This window comes from Triticum urartu, chromosome 4A (assembly GCF_056163025.1).
Source record: "Triticum urartu cultivar PI428250 chromosome 4A, HENAU_Tu73, whole genome shotgun sequence".
In the NCBI taxonomy this organism is placed as follows: domain Eukaryota; kingdom Viridiplantae; phylum Streptophyta; class Magnoliopsida; order Poales; family Poaceae; genus Triticum; species Triticum urartu.
This window is the reverse complement of record NC_141876.1, coordinates 616495353-616513658: the sequence shown is the minus strand read 5'-3', so window position 1 is coordinate 616513658 and position 18306 is coordinate 616495353. Positions and strand designations below refer to the sequence as shown.

The following is an 18306-nucleotide window of genomic DNA, read 5'->3' as shown; positions in this document are numbered from 1 at the left end:
GACGACCGAAAATGCTTAAATCTGAAGATCCAGTGGCCGGTGGCCGCGAACGATAGTATAGTACGATGGCTGGAAAGATGCGTGAGGTTGGCGCAGATTGCTCGGCGAAGATAGCTTGGTGCAGGAGTCGGTCGTCCGGTGTAGTTTGTCGGCGCGCTGGGTCATGGCGTCGTGCGCGACCTGTGATGCTTGAATTTTCTCCGCGACGTGGCTCGGCTGGTGATCTAGAGGCTCGGTGTAGATTCCTGCTCTTGTTCCCGGCGTGATGATGCATGCATGCATCTGCTGGCGCATGGGGGTTCGTGTCCTAGTGGATGATTGCATGGCTGGGAGACTCACCTGCAGTTCTCTGGTGATGGTGCTGGTTCAGCGATGAGTGCCTGCTCGATGCAAGGCGGCGGCGGCGGCTCGGAAAGTTGGAAGTCGACCGGTTCGGAGTAGATCGCCGGGAGCTCTGTCTCCTGTTTAATTTGCCGGCTTGTACGGCTGGCCGGCGTCGAGGCGTGGGCATGTACATGCATGGAGTCGACATAGTTGCAGGCAAGCAGCGTTGGAGCATAGTCCGATCGTGTAGATTGGATGGAGTCGGTGCCCATGCGTTCGTACGCACGGATGGAGGCGAAGCTGCCGATTGCATGGGTCGAAATCGTACGCGGTCGCTGCCGCTTGCACCAATTCCTGCTGGATTTACCGGATTTATTGGTGGCTAAGAAAAAACCAATCAGACGGAATTCTGATTATTATTACTTTGCGAGGTGGAATTCTGATTTTTTGATCTATAATCTAAGGAATCATTCAATTCTCTGATTGATCGGGCTATCACCAAAATGGCATACCCTTCTTAATTTAGGCATCCACGACTGGTGTTCTTCCCAGAGGCTACTCATTCTTCTCCCATTTGCGAAGCAGTGGCAGAGCTATGTGTGCTTAAGGCCATGTTCGGTTCCATAATATTTCAAGGGGTTTGAAGGGGATTAATTCCCTAGCAAGTTAAAATCCACCTTAAGGGATGTAAGCCCTGGCTCAATGGTAGACAGCACTATGGTTGATGTCTCTGGCCAGGGTTCGACGTCCCACTCTCTGAGTTTTCTCCTGTAAAGCGAAGCGGGGGGTGGCTTCTAATTCCCCTCCCCATCTCGTTTAAAATCCACCTTAAACCCCTCCAACATCCCCTTGTGGCGGGGATTATCCGAACAAGCCCTTAGGGGAGGGGTGGGGGGGGCTTTGCCCCCCATCCTTGAGAAAAAAAAGTATTTGGGCCCCTCAAGTCTGCATGTTTTACTATTTACCCGGACAGATTACTATTTTGCCCCTCATCCTAGGAAGCGAATTTTTACTAACTCGTTGCGCGTGCAACTTATATTTGATCCACCCATCCATCCTAAACATCAAATCATCATGCAGCTGGTCCCATGCATGCATGTTAACATCAATAGGCCCTATGCTAGAAATCTGACACAAGGTATGGAAGGCATCAGTGGTGGGCTACTTCACCATATTTGCTAGCAAAGTTAATATGTCACCATAACTTCTAAATAAACTATGAAAAATTGAATTCATTTATTTATTTGAGTTTCTCACGGCTAGTTCTATGAATGGGTTTTCGGGACCCACACTTGTTGAACCTTGCACTGTTAGGGAAACATGGCTGGAGGCTAATGACAAATCCTAATTCACTATGTGCAAGAGTGTTGAAGGCGAGGTACTACCCAGAAACTGATTTCATGAATGGTACTATTCCCAGGGCGGCTTCAAAAACTTGGAGAGCCATTGTTGCTGGACGTGAGGCTATTAATGCTGGGTTAATAAAACGTGTGGGTGATGGATCTTCAATATCCATCTGGACGGATAGTTGGATTGCAGGAACCTCTACGAGAAGACCCTGTTTAAACCAAATGGAACACAGCTCCAATTTGTGAGCGAGCTTATTAATACATAAAATTGGACATGGAGGACTGATCTTGTTCGGGACACTTTCATCACTCCGGACGCTGATGCTATACTCAACATCCCGTTGTGTGTAGGAGGAGGGGAAGATTTCTTGGCTTGGGACCATGAGCGCTCCGGCGTTTATTCCGTCAAATCGGCGTACCGATCTCTAGTGACCAAGAAGAGCATGATGCTCTACGAGAAGGGACGGTAACAGGAACTTCGGCGAGTGACAGAGAAATGTGGACTAGGCTTTGAAAGCTCAATGTGATGCCGAAGGTGCGCATTTTTTGGTGGCGGGTAGTAAGGGGAATCCTCCCTGATTTGGCAACCTTGAAGCTCGTCACATTGCGGAAATAAGCAAGTGCAAGCTATGCCTTGCCGCGGATGAAGACCTCATGCATGCTCTGGTGCATCGTTCACATGCGCGCAGATTCTGGGATGAGGCTCAGATGTGGTTTGATTTTCGTCTTCCTCGGCTACACCCGGATACTTGGAGCAGGGATATTTTTATGTGATGACCGGTTCTCAGAGAGGGTGAAGATTATAACTGTCATGTGGTCGATGGCACTCGAGGAATAGGTGGACTCATGAGGAGGAAGCTATGAATCCGCGAGAAGCGCCATGCAAAGAATCAAAGAGGCGCTATCCTTGTTGGAAATCCCAAAGAAAGACGCCAAGGTTCTTCCAGGACACGGATGGCAACCCCCCGAAGTTGGACATATTACAATCACGTCCGATGGAGCGATAAACTCTGAGCTTGGTGTAGGGGGCGCTGGTGGTGTGGCGAGGTCGGCGTCCTTCTTTCTAGGAGCGTGGAGCAAGCCGTACCTCGACGTGTCGGATCCGCTGGTCATGGAGGTGCTAGCACTGCGAGGTGCTGTTAAACTTGCTAATATGTGTGGCTTCACGCAGATGATTATGGAGACTGACTGCCTTCAACTAGTCGAGCTATGGAATACCCGGTTGTCAGCGCGTTCTATGGTGGCACCGCTTTTAGATGAAATTAGAGAGCTCTCTCTTCAGTTTAATTCCTTTGTAATTCAACATATTGCCAATGTACCCGCACACTTGGTGCTAAGCTAGCATGCATGCTAAGTGTGTCCGAGAGTTGGATCGACAAAACTCAAAGCTTCCTGACCAGCACCCTTTTAGCGGACTGTAGCAGGAACGCTTTAGTTGAATAAAGCTCTCCAAGTTTCCCGCAAAAAAATTACGTGGCCTGCCAGGCGTGGGCGCGGGGGATGCGAGGCCGAGGCCGACACGTTCGCCTCTTCGGAGCCATTCGACGCACGGCAGGAGCTCCAACTCCTTGGGCGGCAGTTCCCCTGCGACCTACCCAGCGTGACCACAAGCTTGAGCGGTGGTTGCACCTAAGGAATCTCGTCGAGGGGTTGGGCGATGGTGCGGCTGCTACGGGGCGACGACGGCGACGTGTGCAATGGGGAGAGAGAAAATAAATAGATAAAAATGTGAATGAGTGAATGTCAGGTGGGCCAGACGGGGCATGCAGCGAACAAAGGCGGATGAAAAGGTCACAAAAAACATCCGTTTCGTGTCTGCCTCCAATCCAAATATGTCTCAAATATACGCTGGAAATGGGTCCGAGCAGACACAAATCGGAGTGAAAATAGGCATAGGTTGCTGCATTAGGCACTGATTTTTACCTGCGCGGACACATATGATTGATCGATCATTCCCATGCGCGTTGGCTGTACGTTCCTCCCTACCTCCTGAAATACACTAGGCCTCCTAACTCAGCAACTCCCCACCAAGACCTGCAGCATGCAGCATGTTATGCACTAGTACGCGGTTATAAGAGCAACTCCAACGCAGCGAACTCTCGCGTCCATATGGCAGCAAGCCAGCCAGCTTGCTTAAGTGCAGCTACAGCGAGGCAAGCGTCTGGGCCACATGCACACTCTTCGGCCAGCAGCACACGGAAGATTGCTCTTCGGCCAGGTCGTCTCGTCATCGGCCTAAATAAATCTGAAAAGAGCTCTCCGGCTTAAGGGACACCGGTGTCATATAATTGCAATTTACTACGAATTAGGTCATATATTAAGGGATTTTTTATAAATAGATTTTTTTTAAATCTGACCTAAAGAGGAGGAGAACACCAGCTGAAACTGCATATCCAAACTCCGTTGAAACCTGACAGGGGTTGCCTTCCCTTCTTCTGATCCTGCTTACTACTTATTGCCAAATGCATGGTAATTATGATAAATGGCAAACAACAAAGATGGCACAGCTCATAGTTGCCAAGGCCTAAATGACTTAGTAAACGAGTAATGTTGAATAAAGCTGACGGTACATATAGTATATGCTTAGACATGCAACCTGGGAAAAAATCATCAAACAATAAATATCACAATGTATTGACATACGGTTCTGCTAATAAATAAGTTAGATCCTGTATGTTTTCCTGGAGGCGAGTGAGTTCGATCTTGTTGTTTGGCAGATTCCTCGACATGCCCACCAAAAACTTGACTAGTAGGTGCACATAATCATCATCATCTTGGTATATGATTTCACTGAGCCTAAGGTTGTTGCAACTGAAATGCACCAGATCCTTGGAATATGACTGGTGGCGTTCCATCACCTCCTTTGTAGGATGGAAATCGCAGACCTGTCGAACAGCACAAAGGATTCATTACTATTATACTACAGAATGTATTGAGCTATGATAATTAATAGTTGATGAAAGAAGTAGCAGTAGCACCTTGCAATGGTGCAAAGTGAGCTTCTGCAGGTTAGGCGAGTTGTGTAGGTATTGGCGCAGCCCGAGGAAGTCGTCGCTGATAAGACACTGGTCCAGGGACAAGCTTCTCATGTTCTCAAACTTGAATACGGGAAGATGCTCAAGACTCACAAAGAAGAGCAACTGAAAGAGAAAACCATACAGGCAGACAATCAATTTCTTATCTTTCAATTCAATGGCTCTAGATAGATATAGGACAAATAGAAGATTCGAAGTGAGGATATCAAGAAGAAGATATTACCGTGACATCAAAATCCAACAAGTGCAAGGTTGTCACATTAGACAGCGTGAGAAGAACATTCAGCTGTTCGATCCGGTCCATCCATGGCAGTAGGATCGAGGCATTGACAAGTGACGGCATGGTATGGGGTTCGGTCGTATCAACAAGGGGATCAGACGTGTCGTCGGCTAGGCGAAGAGAAACAAGAGCAGGGGCCTCTATAAACAACTTGAAAACTTCAAGTTCAGACACCGTGTGATCGCTATCAACAATGACCAATTTCTTGAGGGAGGAGGAGATTATCTTAGCAATGCCGGTGAGCAGGAAGGTACAGTTTTTGAGTTTCACCTCCTCCAGAGCAGGGCAGCGAGGGGAACTGATGTGGCTCGCAAGATCGTTCAGTTCCAACTCCAGGGTAGAAAGATGCAACTTTCTGAGCCGGCGGGGCCATGCATCTTGACCACAATGGCGGAGCCAGCGGTTCCCGACGGGAAGGGAGTTTCCGTGCAGCCGGAACTCTTCCAGGAGCGTAAACTCATGGCCGCGCAGGAGCTTGACCGGGAAGTCGTCATGAACACCGTCGCGTGTATACCTAAATCCACGGTCGATGTCGAGGCACGGCTCGGCGCGCCAGAGGTGCCTCCACCTCGTGGACAGCACGCACGTCTGCACCGTCTGCTGGGCCTTGAGGCGGGAGAGGATGGCGCGGAGGTGGTCGTCCGGCAGCGCGCTCAGCCGGTCATCGCCCGCATCACAGCCGCCGCCGTCGTCTGCATGGTGCGGACGCTTCGGCTCCGCGGAGGAGTCCGTGGAGCCAAGCATGTTCTGGATTGCTGGGCACAGTACGTAGGGAAGACGACTAATCTGCTGCGTGTGGCTGCGCCGCCGCAATGAACGGAGGAAGATTAGATCGGCCGATCGGGATTCGGGAGTGAGGAGAAAGACGGACCAGAGATACCCTAATCGGCTTTAGCTGAACAAAAATATATATAACTTGTCATGCTGTAAATTACTATAAAAATTGTCGTTCCATAGTGTAGTATGAAACTGGACAATTTTTTTTGAAAAAACTAACACCCACACGTGTGGCATCTTGCACATCACCCACACGCCTCCAATACCACTCATTTTGCCACATCAAAACAGATGACATCAGCAGAAATCTTTTTGGTTTTCGGCTTAAAAATATTTTATCTCCTAATTAAAAATCTAATTAAAAATCCGGTTTCACCATTAAATCCGTCTCGACGAGATCTTCAAAACTAGACCCCATGTTGATATGTTTTGATGAATTTTTTTTTTGCCCGAAAGTTGCCATGATGTTTACACTGTAGTTGTCATAGTGGTTAAACTAAAGTTGCTATGTGGCAATTTTAGTTTGTAGAGCATGACAATTTTAGTATTTTGATGATGGCAATTCCAGTACTTTGCCTATGAAAATTATTTTTTGTATGAACCATGGCAATTTTAAGTGCATGTATCATGGCAATTTTAGTTTATGGTTCATGGCAAGTATAGTTTCTTAATTCCCCGTTTTATAATATGTCAAAATTTACTTTAAAATGTAGAAGAAAATAGCTGAAACATATCATGGCAACTTCAATGTAAACACCATGGCAATTCATGTGCAATAGACATGGTAAGTTTTAACCCAAAAAAATTCGTCAAAATATATTGATATGAGATCTAGTTTCGAAGATCTCGTCGCGAGAGATTTAATGGTGAAAACGGATCTTCAATCGGAATTTTCATTTAAGAGATAAAACATTTTAAAAACTGAAAATCCAAAAAGAATCCCATATACATGCATGGTGATGTGGCGCAATCCATGTGTTATAGGGTGTGTGTGTGGGTTTCGCTCCCACCACACGTGTGGGTGTTAGCGTTGTCCAAAACTTATCAGTTGGCAAAACGTATAACAAGTGTTATGGACGAGATGATATATGCAACTGGTCAAAAAAATTGAATTTATAAACATGTCACATGGAATTTTAAACATTTTCAAAATATATCATGTTTTTAGATGGCAAATTTCTTGTTTTTATGTTTTTTTGGGAAACATTAATAGTCTAATGGCAAATTTTACACATTGTCTTTTTTTAAATACAAATTTTATCTTCTAAAGATGGCAAAATTTAGAATTTTCCTCCTGGTCACAATGCAAATTCATGGCGAAATATAGTTCTCCCTGTAGTACTCCCATGAACACAAATATGCTCATGAAAGCAAATAGGCTAATAAAAAAATTAAAATTCTTATGAAAACAATCCAAGGGATATTCAAAATCAATGTTTTCATGGTGCACAAGAAAAAAAATAGAATGGCATGTTTCAACAATTCTGCAATTTTCCAAGAAATAATTAACCATGGGGCAAAAAAATGAATTTTCTAGGTACCAATATATAAACTTGCCATGGACTAAATATATAATTTGCCATGGGTTGTTTAATAAATTTTTGTGGTGCAAATACAAAAATGATTTTGTAGGGTTCAAAAAATAAATTTGCAAGGTTACATAAGTGTAAATTTGCCATGTTGCAATTTTTCTTTAAAAAAATTACGCGGTCCGTAAAATAAAATTGCCACGGCCCGTAACACTAAATTTGCCAAAGTCACATGGCAACTGTAAGGTAGATTTGCCATCATCTGTAAATTAAATTTTCCATGGCCCTTAAAGTAAATTTGCAATGTTGAAAACAATTGTAAAATAATATGGTTGTCATTTTTCATGGTTTGGAATAAGAAGAAATGTTTTGAAATTGCCATGTGACCGTAAGAAAATAAATTCAAAGTTTCCATGTGCATCTGATGAAATTCGTAGATTGCCATGAGCATTAAAATATGTTCTAACAATTGCCATAGGGGCTCGTACAACATATGGTCGTCGAGAGCTGCCAAGTGGATGAACCTCCTTGTTTTGCTCCTGATGGCGATCAGCTACCAGGTCGTTTTGTACGTTCTGCTTCCTCTAGACGTGAGGAGACATGTGTGGCTTGGCAGGCATTCTTGCTGGCCCAGCATCCACACTAGTGCAGCTCCAGAGTGAGTTGTCCCTGACCCATTGGAAGACGTTTTTTTTGGTGTATACATGTATGATTCCTTCATAGGTAGGCATCTCTGACGCATGGAAAGCAGAAGAGAATTGGAGAAACAGATGTGCAACATATATACTGTATGTATCATGGTTAATTTGGGAACTAGAGAAATAAATCAAGATTTGGTTATGTGCTTTCCCTGTCCATTTTTCGGCACAAATTATTGCTTCTTTCCCCTTGTTGTCTCTCACAAGTTTTCTCTTCCTGGTTGGGTCGGGCAACATTGACGGTCGAGTAGCAATCCCCTCTTAAAGGTGTTGCCTTCCGAGTGCTGTAGATGATGGGGCTCGGGTGCGTGTGGGGCTGTGCCAACATGCATTTTCCATGTCAGTAGGTCTGTGGAATTGTAGATGATGCTGAATGTAGTCATTCAGGCCAGAGATGGAGCTTGCCATTAAATCCATTCCCGGTTCTAATTTCTGAATATAGCTACAGACAGTGGATGTTTGAGTCAAGAAAGGTTCTAACCTTGTAACTGTATAGGTGGACAATAGTCTCATTGACAGAAAATCAGTGACATACACTACGAGGAAAAGATGAGAAAATGTTATCCCAAATGAAAAAAAATCGTATGGACGATGGTATACAAGACACTTCCACTTGAACCAAGTAACCAATCTACACTCTAGTATAGAAGAAACGAGTTGGTGAACTCCAAACGAGCCAACCATCCGATAAATCAAATCCAAGGATTCCTGAATTTATTTTTGATGTGTCAATCCTCACTTAACATATACTCCCTCCGTTCCTAAATATTTGTCTTTCTAGACATTTCAAATGACTACTACATATGGATGTATGTAGACATATTTTAGAGTGTAGATTCACTCGTTTTGCTCCGTATATAGTCACTTGTTGAAATGCCTAGAAAGACAAGTATTTAGGAACGGAGGGAGTAGTTAATTAATCCTCGATTCGACACAACTCAAAATAGATATTTATTCCAAAGTACATTGCTCGTGCGATATATATTTGCACATTCCGAGGTACTAATAAAAAGGTAAAGCGGACGGATGATACATACGCTTAGACATGCAACCTGGGCAGAAATCAGCGAATGACAGACAGCATAGTGTTTTGCCATACAGTTCTTCTAATCGACACTTCAGTGAGTTAGACCTTGCTTTTCTTTTTCCTTTTTTTGAGCGAAGTGAGTTCGATCTTGTTGTTTGGCAGATTCCTCGACATGCCCACCAAAAACTTGACCAATAGATGGACAGAAGCATCACTGTCTCGGTATATGATTTCACAAAGCCTAAGCTTCTTGCACTTGAAATGCTCCAGGTCCTTAGAATATGATTGGTGGCGTTCCATCACCTCCTTTGTAGGCTGGAAATCCAAGACCTGTTTTACAGTGCATAGGAGTGGAATTAATATCACACAATGTATTGAGTTATGGTAATATATAGTTCGTGAAATAAGTCATAGTCACACCCTGCAATGGCGCATGGTGAGCTTCTGCAGGTTAGGTCAGTTCCACAGGTATTGCTGTAGGCCGAGGAAGTCATCGCTGATACGGCACACATCCAGGAACAAGGTTCTCAGGTTCTTAAACTTGAACAGAGGAAGGTTCTCATGACTGTCATTGAACAACAACTGAAACCCAGATAGATAGATATAAGATAGATAGACAGTCATTTTGTTATCTTTGAATTCTCCCGGATAAATTAATTAAGGAGATGCAAACTGAGTAAATAAAAGTGGGTATATATATATATCAAGATTCAAGAAGAAGATATTACCGTGACCGCAAAATTCGACCAGTGCAAGGTTGTGACATTAGACAGCGCGCCAAAAATGCCTAATTGGTGCTTCACGTCCTCCTGGATCCAGCGCAGATGAAACGATATGTGGTTCGGTTGGGTCAACAATGTGATGGAGCTCCTCACCGAGGCGGAGAGAAACAAGCGCAGGGGCGTCTATAACCAACTTGAAAGCTTCAAATTCATTCATAATGTACTCGCCATGGACGACCAATTTCTTGAGCGAGGAGGAGGCGATCCTGATATTGCTGGTGAGCAAGAACCAGCATTTTTCCAGTCGCACCTCCTCCAGAGCAGGGCAGCGGGAGCTGCTGATGTGGCTCGCGAGATCTGTCAGTTGCAATTCCACGCTTGAAAGACGCAACCTTCTGAGCCCGCGAGGCCATGTATCTCCTATGTCGCGGCGGAGCCAATGATTCCCGATGGTGACGGTGGACCCGTGCAGCCGGAAGTCCTCCAAGAGCGTGAACTCATGGCCGCGCAGAAAGTTGGTCGTGAAGTACTCAGGATTGTAGCGGGTATAAAACTCCCGCTCGTCGATGTCGAGGCACGGCACGGCGCGCCAGAGGTACCGCCACCGCGCGGCGAGCGCGCACGTCTGCACCGCCTGTTAGTAGTAATCTTGATTATACTAGTGGTTAGCGGCATGCATGAGTTAGTTGCTCGCCAGCCTGGTGGATATGCCTTGCATGTGTGCGTGTGCATGGGCTAGCCAGTTCGTTTGGCACGTCCGTGCGGTGCGGATCGTGGCCGCCGAGTCGTGGCCTGCATGTGCGGGAGAAGCTGGTCGAGTGGAGCGGCCGTAGCTGAGTCGTGTGTGTGTGCGCCTGTGTGAGCCAGCGGGTATAAAGACCCTCCTCATGTACTGATCAAAGTGCGCCGGTATGAGCCGAGCCTAGGACCAGAGATGAGGTAGTCTCTACCGGGACCGTGGTGTGCGCCCGGTCGGCTGTGAGAAAGAGCTCCTCTGGATAGGCTGCGGTGTGTTGCCACGCCCGGGTATGTGCCCAGTAAAGTGAGGTCGTTCGTGCGGCCGAGGCGCCGTTCGTGCGGCGGAGGCGTTTGTGCGCCGGAAAAATTGTATGCTCCATCTTCCACCTTCTTTTGTGTGAGTGAGAGAAAAAGAGCTATCTGGGTTTGTCCCAACACCGCCTGCCGGGCCTTGGGGCGCGAGAGGATGGCGCGGAGGAGATCATCCGGCAGCGCGCTCAGCGGCTCAGGCGGTCATCGCCCGCATCACCGCCGCCGCCGTCGTCTGCGTGGCATGGACGCTTCTGCTCGGTGGCGACAAGCATTTCTGTTGTTCTAGATTGGCGCGCGCAGTACGCAGCAGACAACTAATCTGCTGCTGGGTGTAGCTGCGCCGCCGCCGCCATGGCTTCAGAGAAAGATGGGATCGGGGGGATTCGGAAGTGAGGAGAAAGACCGGGAGAAAGCCCTTGGACTGTACTCTATATATGCATAGAACGGGCCCTTTCTATCTTGTTTTTCTTTCTTTATTACTACTATCTTTTCCCTCAAATGGTTTTCCTCCTTTTTCTCTATTTATTAGTTTTTTATTTATTTTTATTTTCTTTCCCACCTCTTCTTTTCTTTTGTTTCCTTCTTAGTTCATGTCCACGGTAAATGTCTTTTGTAGTTTTATGTAGGCTTCACTAATTCATAACCCATTTGTGTTATTTTCTAAAATGTTCTAGTAATATATGGCAACGGTTTTATCACTAACTTTGATACCAAAACATTTGTACCATTTTCACGAGTCGTATGAACAGTTTAGTTGGAAAGAATGAACATAGTTTAGTTGGAAAGAATGAACATTTTGTTTGATGTATTCAAAGACTATAGCTAAAAAATGCGGACCACCATTATTTTTTAACACAATTTCAGATTACCTATGTGATGTTTTCTATTAAATTTTGTGTACTAGTAGTTTTTTCTTTTGTACTAGTAGTTACTTTCTGCATGGAGCAACTCCGACCGTATTTTCCCCATATCAAGTTGTGGGTGTTGTGTGAGGGGGTAGTTTCTTATTTTCCCCATCAACAAAAAAACTCAAGGGGCCACAGATGGTGATAGATGGTCAAAAGCGTATGGTCGACCGTGGCGGGGAGTATCACTGGGGTTTGGGTAGGGATGGGGAGCCCCTATTCCCCCCCCCCCCTGCATACGCGGATCACAGAAAAGTGGGGTCGCATAGAGGTCCGTTGAACAGGGAGGTGGGCTAGGTGAGTATTGGAGTGTGTTTTACGCGCAAAACTCACAAAAGGATGTAACGAGGACGGGACCTGTGTTGGGTTGCTCTTAAAGGATAGATTAATAACAAAATTTCTAGAAACCAACCACCGCAGTCATGTCCCATGTTTATAATCCAAAAACCATAATTCTATGGATGATCGTACAAAATCCCACACATCAATCCGGAAAAATAAGGTCATGGAGAAGTAAATGTGCTAAAAAAAAGAATGTATAACAAAACATATAAATGAAACCCTACAAAGAAATGCCATGCGAGATGAAGCTTTGTCCAGATTGACCCCCCAAACATCAAGAAAATAGATACAAGCACATAGAAACAATTGCAATGCATCGGAGTTCAGCAAATGAATCTTTGCATGCTTGCAATTTTGTTCCTTTTATTTTCCCTCATGTAGAAGAATACATTTAATTTAAACATAACACATTGAGAGTTCATGTCTCAAAATAATACTACGAATGTAACTTTTATTGAATATATGTTCTAAATTTAGTGCAAGTGTGTCATCCAAATTGACATTGAATTACATATTAAACCTTAATATTTAGATGCATTCTTATGCTCTTAAACTTGGTATATAAAATTGTACTCCCTCTGCCCCAGAAGTGTCAAAAAAACGTCTTACATTATGGGAAAGTGGGAGTACTATTTGAGATAGATGTCGAGAGCGAGTTATAGAAAATATAGAAGTTTAGTACCATGGTACTCCTTGACCGGGAGTAATGCTACATCGACGGGATATTACGGGGGGAGGGATGTTACGGAGTGCTTGTGACTTGGCATGCTGTGACTGATATAAGGGGGAGGGACGGGCCCCACCCACCTGAAATTCAGAGTAGGGGATAGTTCGTAATGAGCCCGTTAGTTTAGCATTTTAACCTTGATCGGTGTCGGAGAACCACTCCAATCCGACCGTTTATTCAAAGAGTAGTTCTAGGTTTTCAGTAGTCTATGTTGCATCTATTTTTCATATCTACATTCCATGAAAAGCCGAAATTAATAAAAATAAGGTTAGATCATCCTATCCAAACCAGAGCCATCACAACTCTCTTTTCAGTGCATTTCAACTTTGAGTTTACTTCTACATCACCATGTCAAGTTTCTAGTCATAGGGCTTAGTCCTTTAGAGTTTCGAGTTATATTCACTTTAGTCATGTCGCCGCCGCATCATTATCCCATCCATTGCCGACCACCACCATCTATCGTATTCCAGAACGTCTCAGCACTGCATCTACCATAATCATACTTGAGGTTGCTTGCATCTTTGCTTGGTCCAATTGGATCCTCTGGCTTTGATTCAAAATAAAGGCATAAAAAATCGGATCCCACCAGATTAGAATTAGTCTCACCATTCGGACCAGAATCGGCTTTGGGCAGTGTTCACCAAAATAGGCACAACTTTGTCACATGGACTACTTTCCGGCTCCACGAATACTCAAAATGATCGCAATGATCGTGCACATCCAAAAAGTTCTCCCTGTGTATGCCAAGAGCCCTGGAAGGCCTTCATAGCATTGTCTTGTAACTTAGAAATTTTGCCCTAATTTCAGAACACGATTCATTGCAATTTTTCATATGATAGTAGAAATTATTTGACCATTCATATGAACTCCCATTTGAGTTATTCTTCATGCGTTGTAAAGCTTATGTCAATACACAGCTTGAGAAAAAATATAAATAAATGTATTTTTAAGTGAAGTTGCATAGAGAAACTTTAGTGTATTTCACTTTGTGATCTTCATTTATATCTTGTTGTTCAAGGCATTGTCCTTAATTTTTTCACAACTTTTTACATTATATTTGGAGTTTATTCCTAGGCACTGTCTTAACTGACTTTGCAATCTTGGTTTATATCTTCTTGTTCAAGGCTACTGCATATAATCTGTTGATGCTAGGTGCGTAGTGCCGTGGCCCCATGAGTGTTCTAGGATAGGATCACGTCTCTAGTCCATTCTAGTCCAGGACCAGCACATTACCGTTATTGTGCATTTGTGCAACTTGCATATCTGAATTGATTATGACTAACATGTTGGAAATATGCCCTAGAGGCAATAATAAAAGTATTATTATTATATTTCTTTGTTCATGATAATTGTCTTTATTCATGCTATAACTGTATTATCCGGAAATCGTAATACACGTGTGAATACATAGACCATAATAAGTCCCTAGTAAGCCTCTAGTTGACTAGCTCGTTGATCAACAGATAGTCATGGTTTCCTGGCTATGGACATTGGATGTCATTGATAACGGGATCACATCATTAGGAGAATGATGTGATGGACAAGACCTAATCCTAAGCATAGCACAAGATCGTGTAGTTCGTTTGCTAGAGCTTTTCCAATGTCAAGTATCTTTTCCTTTGACCATGAGATCGTGTAACTCCCGGATACCGTAAGAGTACTTTGGGTGTATCAAACGTCACAACGTAACTGGGTGACTATAAAGGTGCACTACAGGTATTTCCGAAAGTGTCTATTGGGTTGACACGGATCGAGACTGGGATTTGTCACTCCATATAACGGAGAGGTATCACTGGGCCCACTCGGTAATGCATCATCATTATGAGCTTAAGGTGACCAAATGGTTGATCACGGGATCATGCATTACGGTACGAGTAAAGTGACTTGCCGGTAACGAGACTGAACAAGGTATTGGGATACCGACGATCGAGTCTCGGGCAAGTAACATACCGATTGACAAAGGGAATTGTATACGGGGTTGTTTAATCCTCGACATCGTGGTTCATCCGATGAGATCATCGTGGAGCATGTGGGAGCCAACATGGGTATCCAGATCCCGCTGTTAGTTATTGACCGGAGAGTCATCCCGGTCATGTCTGCATGTCTCCCGAACCCGTAGGGTCTACACACTTAAGGTTCGGTGACGCTAGGGTTGTGAAGATATGTATATGCAGTAACCCGAATGTTGTTCGGAGTCCCGGATGAGATCCCGGACGTCACGAGGAGTTCCGGAATGGTCCGGAGGTAAAGAATTATATATAGGAAGTGCTGTTTCGGCCATCGGGACAAGTTTCGGGGTTATCGGTATTGTACCGGGACCACCGGAGGGGTCCCGGGGGCCCACCGGGTGGGGCCACCTGTCCCGGGGGGCCACATGGGCTGTATGGGGTGCGCCTTGGCCTAGATGGGCCAAGGGCACCAGCCCCAAAAGCCCATGCGCCTAGGGTTCCACTTAAGGGAAGAGTCCCAATGGTGGAAGGCACCTCTAGGTGCCTTGGGGGGGAGGGAAACCTCCCCTTGGCTGCCGCACCTAGGAGATTGGATCTCCTAGGCTGGCACATCCCCCCCCCCTTGGCCCTCCTATATATAGTTGAGGAGAGGGAGGACTTCATACCTCAGCCTTTGGTGCTTCCCTCTCCCCTGTTACATCTCTCCCTCGTAGTACACGGCGAAGCCCTGCTACTGTGACGCCCTGCATCCACCAACACGCCGTCGTGCTGCTGGATCTTCATCAACCTCTCCTCCCCCCTTGCTGGATCAAGAAAGGAGGAGACGTCATCCGTTCCGTACGTGTGTTGAACGCGGAGGTACCGTCCGTTCGGTGCGAGGATCTCCGGTGATTTGAATCATGTCGTGTTCGACTACATGAACCCCGTTCTTCGAACGCTTCCGCTCGCGATCTACAAAGGTATGTAGATGCATCTAATCACTCGTTGCTAGATGAACTCCTAGATGGATCTTGGTGAAACGAGTAGGAAAATTTTTGTTTTCTGCTACGTTCCCCAAAAGTGGCATCATGAGCTAGGTCTATGCGTAGTTCTCTTGCGCGAGTAGAACACAATTTGTTGTGGGCGTAGATGTTGTCAATTTTCTTGCCGCTACTAGTCTTATCTTGCTTCAACGGTATTGTGGGATGAAGCGGCCCGGACCAACCTTACACGTATGCATACGTGAGACCGGTTCCACCGACTAACATGCACAAGTTGCATAAGGTGGCTGGCGGGTGTCTGTCTCTCCTACTTTAGTTGGAGCAGATTCGATGAACAGGGTCCTTATGAAGGGTAAATAGAAGTTGACAAATCACGTTGTGGCTTTCACGTAGGTAAGAAAACGTTCTTGTTAGAACCCTACTTCAGCCACGTAAAACTTGCAACAACAATTAGAGGACGTCTAACTTGTTTTTGCATCAAGTGCTTTGTGATATGATATGGCCAAAGTTGTGATGAATGATGAATGATCTATATGTGATGTATGAGATGTTCATGCTATTGTACAAGGAATCACAACTTACATGTCGATGAGTATGACGGTGACAGGATGATCATGGAGCCCCAAGATGGAGATCAAAGAAGCTATGTGATATTGGCCATATCATGTCACTATTATTATTTGATTGCATGTGATGTTTATCATGTTTTGCATCTTGTTTACTTAGAACGACGGTAGTAAATAAGATGATCCCTTACAACAATTTCAAGAAGTGTTCTCCCCTAACTGTGCACCGTTGCTACAGTTCGTCGTTTCGAAGCACGCCGTGATGATCGGGTGTGATAGATCCTTACGTTCACATACAACGGGTGTAAGACAGTTTTACACATGCAAAACACTTAGGGTTAACTTGACGAGCCTAGCATGTACAGACATGGCCTCGGAACACAGAAGACCGAAAGGTCGAGCATGAGTCGTATAGAAGATACGATCAACATGAAGATGTTCACCGACGTTGACTAGTCCGTCTCACGTGATGATCGGACACGGTCTAGTTAACTCGGATCATGTAATACTCAGATGACTAGAGGGATGTCTAATCTGAGTGGGAGTTCATTAATAATTTGATTAGATGAACTTAATTATCATGAACTTAGTCTAAAATCTTTACAATATGTCTTGTAGATCAAATGGCCAACGTTGTATTCAATTTCAACGCGTTCCTAGAGAAAACCAAGCTGAAAGACGATGGCAGCAACTATACGGACTGGGTCCGGAACCTGAGGATCATCCTCATAGCTGCCAAGAAAGATTATGTCCTACAAGCACCGCTAGGTGATCCACCCGTCCCACAGAACCAAGACGCTGTGAACGCTTGGCAGACACGTACTGATGACTACTCCCTCGTTCAGTGCGGCATGCTTTACAGCTTAGAGCCGGGGCTCCAAAAGCGTTTTGAGAGACATGGAGCATATGAGATGTTCGAAGAGCTGAAAATGGTTTTTCAAGCTCATGCCCGGATCGAGAGATATGAAGTCTCCGATAAGTTCTTCAGCTGTAAGATGGAGGAAAATAGTTCTGCCAGTGAGCACATACTCACTATGTCTGGGTTACATAACCGCTTGACTCAGCTGGGAGTTAATCTCCCGGATGACGCGGTCATTGACAGAATCCTCCAGTCGCTTCCACCAAGCTACAAGAGCTTTGTGATGAACTTCAATATGCAGGGGATGGTAAAGACCATTCCTGAAGTATTTGCTATGCTGAAATCAGCAGAGGTAGAAGTCAAGAAGGAACATCAAGTGTTGATGATGAATAAAACCACTAAGTTCAAGAAGGGCAAGGGTAAAAAGAACTTCAAGAAGGACGGCAAGGAAGTTGCTGCGCCCGGCAAGCAAGCTGTCGGGAAGAAGTCAAAGAATGGACCCAAGCCTGAGACAGAGTGCTTTTATTGCAAAGGGAAGGGTCACTGGAAGCGGAACTGCCCCAAATACTTAGCGGACAAGAAGGCCGGCAACACCAAAGGTATATTTGATATACATGTAATTGATGTGTACCTTACCAGTGCTCGTAGTAACTCCTGGGTATTTGATACCGGTGCCATTGCTCATATTTGTAACTCACAGCAGGAGCTGCGGAATAAACGGAGACTGGCGAAGGACGAGGTGACGATGCGCGTCAAGAATGGTTCCAAGGTCGATGTGATCGCCGTCGGCACGCTACCTCTACATTTACCTACGGGATTAGTTATAAACCTCAATAATTGTTATTTAGTGCCATGTTTGAGCATGAACATTGTATCAGGATCTCGTTTAATACGAGATGGCTACTCATTTAAATCCGAGAATAATGGTTGTTCTATTTATATGAGAGATATGTTTTATGGTCATGCTCCGATAGTCAATGGTTTATTCTTAATGAATCTCGAACGTAATACTACACATGTTCATAATGTGAGTACCAAAAGATGTAAGGTTGATAATGATAGTCCCACATACTTGTGGCACTGCCGCCTTGGTCACATAGGTGTCAAACGCATGAAGAAGCTCCATGCAGATGGACTTTTAGAGTCTCTTGATTATGAATCATTTGACACGTGCGAACCATGCCTCA

At 45.0% G+C, this 18306-nt stretch overlaps 1 protein-coding gene and 1 long non-coding RNA gene across 2 annotated transcripts; both read right to left on the bottom strand.

Annotated features, from left to right (window-relative positions):
• Window positions 1-4256: 4256 nt before the first annotated feature.
• On the bottom strand, window positions 4257-5732 carry LOC147977407 (MEIOTIC F-BOX protein MOF-like). Its single transcript, XM_087521159.1, has 4 exons — window positions 4932-5732; window positions 4652-4813; window positions 4317-4558; window positions 4257-4269 (listed from the first exon to the last, which is right to left on the bottom strand). Exons 1-4 carry the CDS (start codon window positions 5730-5732, stop codon window positions 4257-4259), a joined length of 1218 nt encoding a protein of 405 aa, XP_087377285.1.
• A 3148-nt stretch (window positions 5733-8880) lies between these two features.
• Window positions 8881-10512, bottom strand: LOC147977406 (uncharacterized). Its single transcript, XR_015602222.1, has 3 exons — window positions 9748-10512; window positions 9440-9601; window positions 8881-9349 (listed from the first exon to the last, which is right to left on the bottom strand). It is a non-coding gene; the product is annotated as an uncharacterized LOC147977406 (long non-coding RNA).
• Window positions 10513-18306: the final 7794 nt, after the last annotated feature.

Bases quoted from the DNA above. Each gene is read 5' to 3' on its own strand.
- LOC147977407 (XM_087521159.1), bottom strand. From the start codon at position 5,732: ATGCTTGGCTCCACGGACTCCTCCGCGGAGCCGAAGCGTCCGCACCAT. The intron at 4,814-4,931 runs GTAATATCTTCT...TTTCTCTTTCAG, and splicing joins TGTTGGATTTTGATGTCACG to TTGCTCTTCTTTGTGAGTCT. The intron at 4,559-4,651 runs GTGCTACTGCTA...GCTGTTCGACAG, and splicing joins TCACTTTGCACCATTGCAAG to GTCTGCGATTTCCATCCTAC.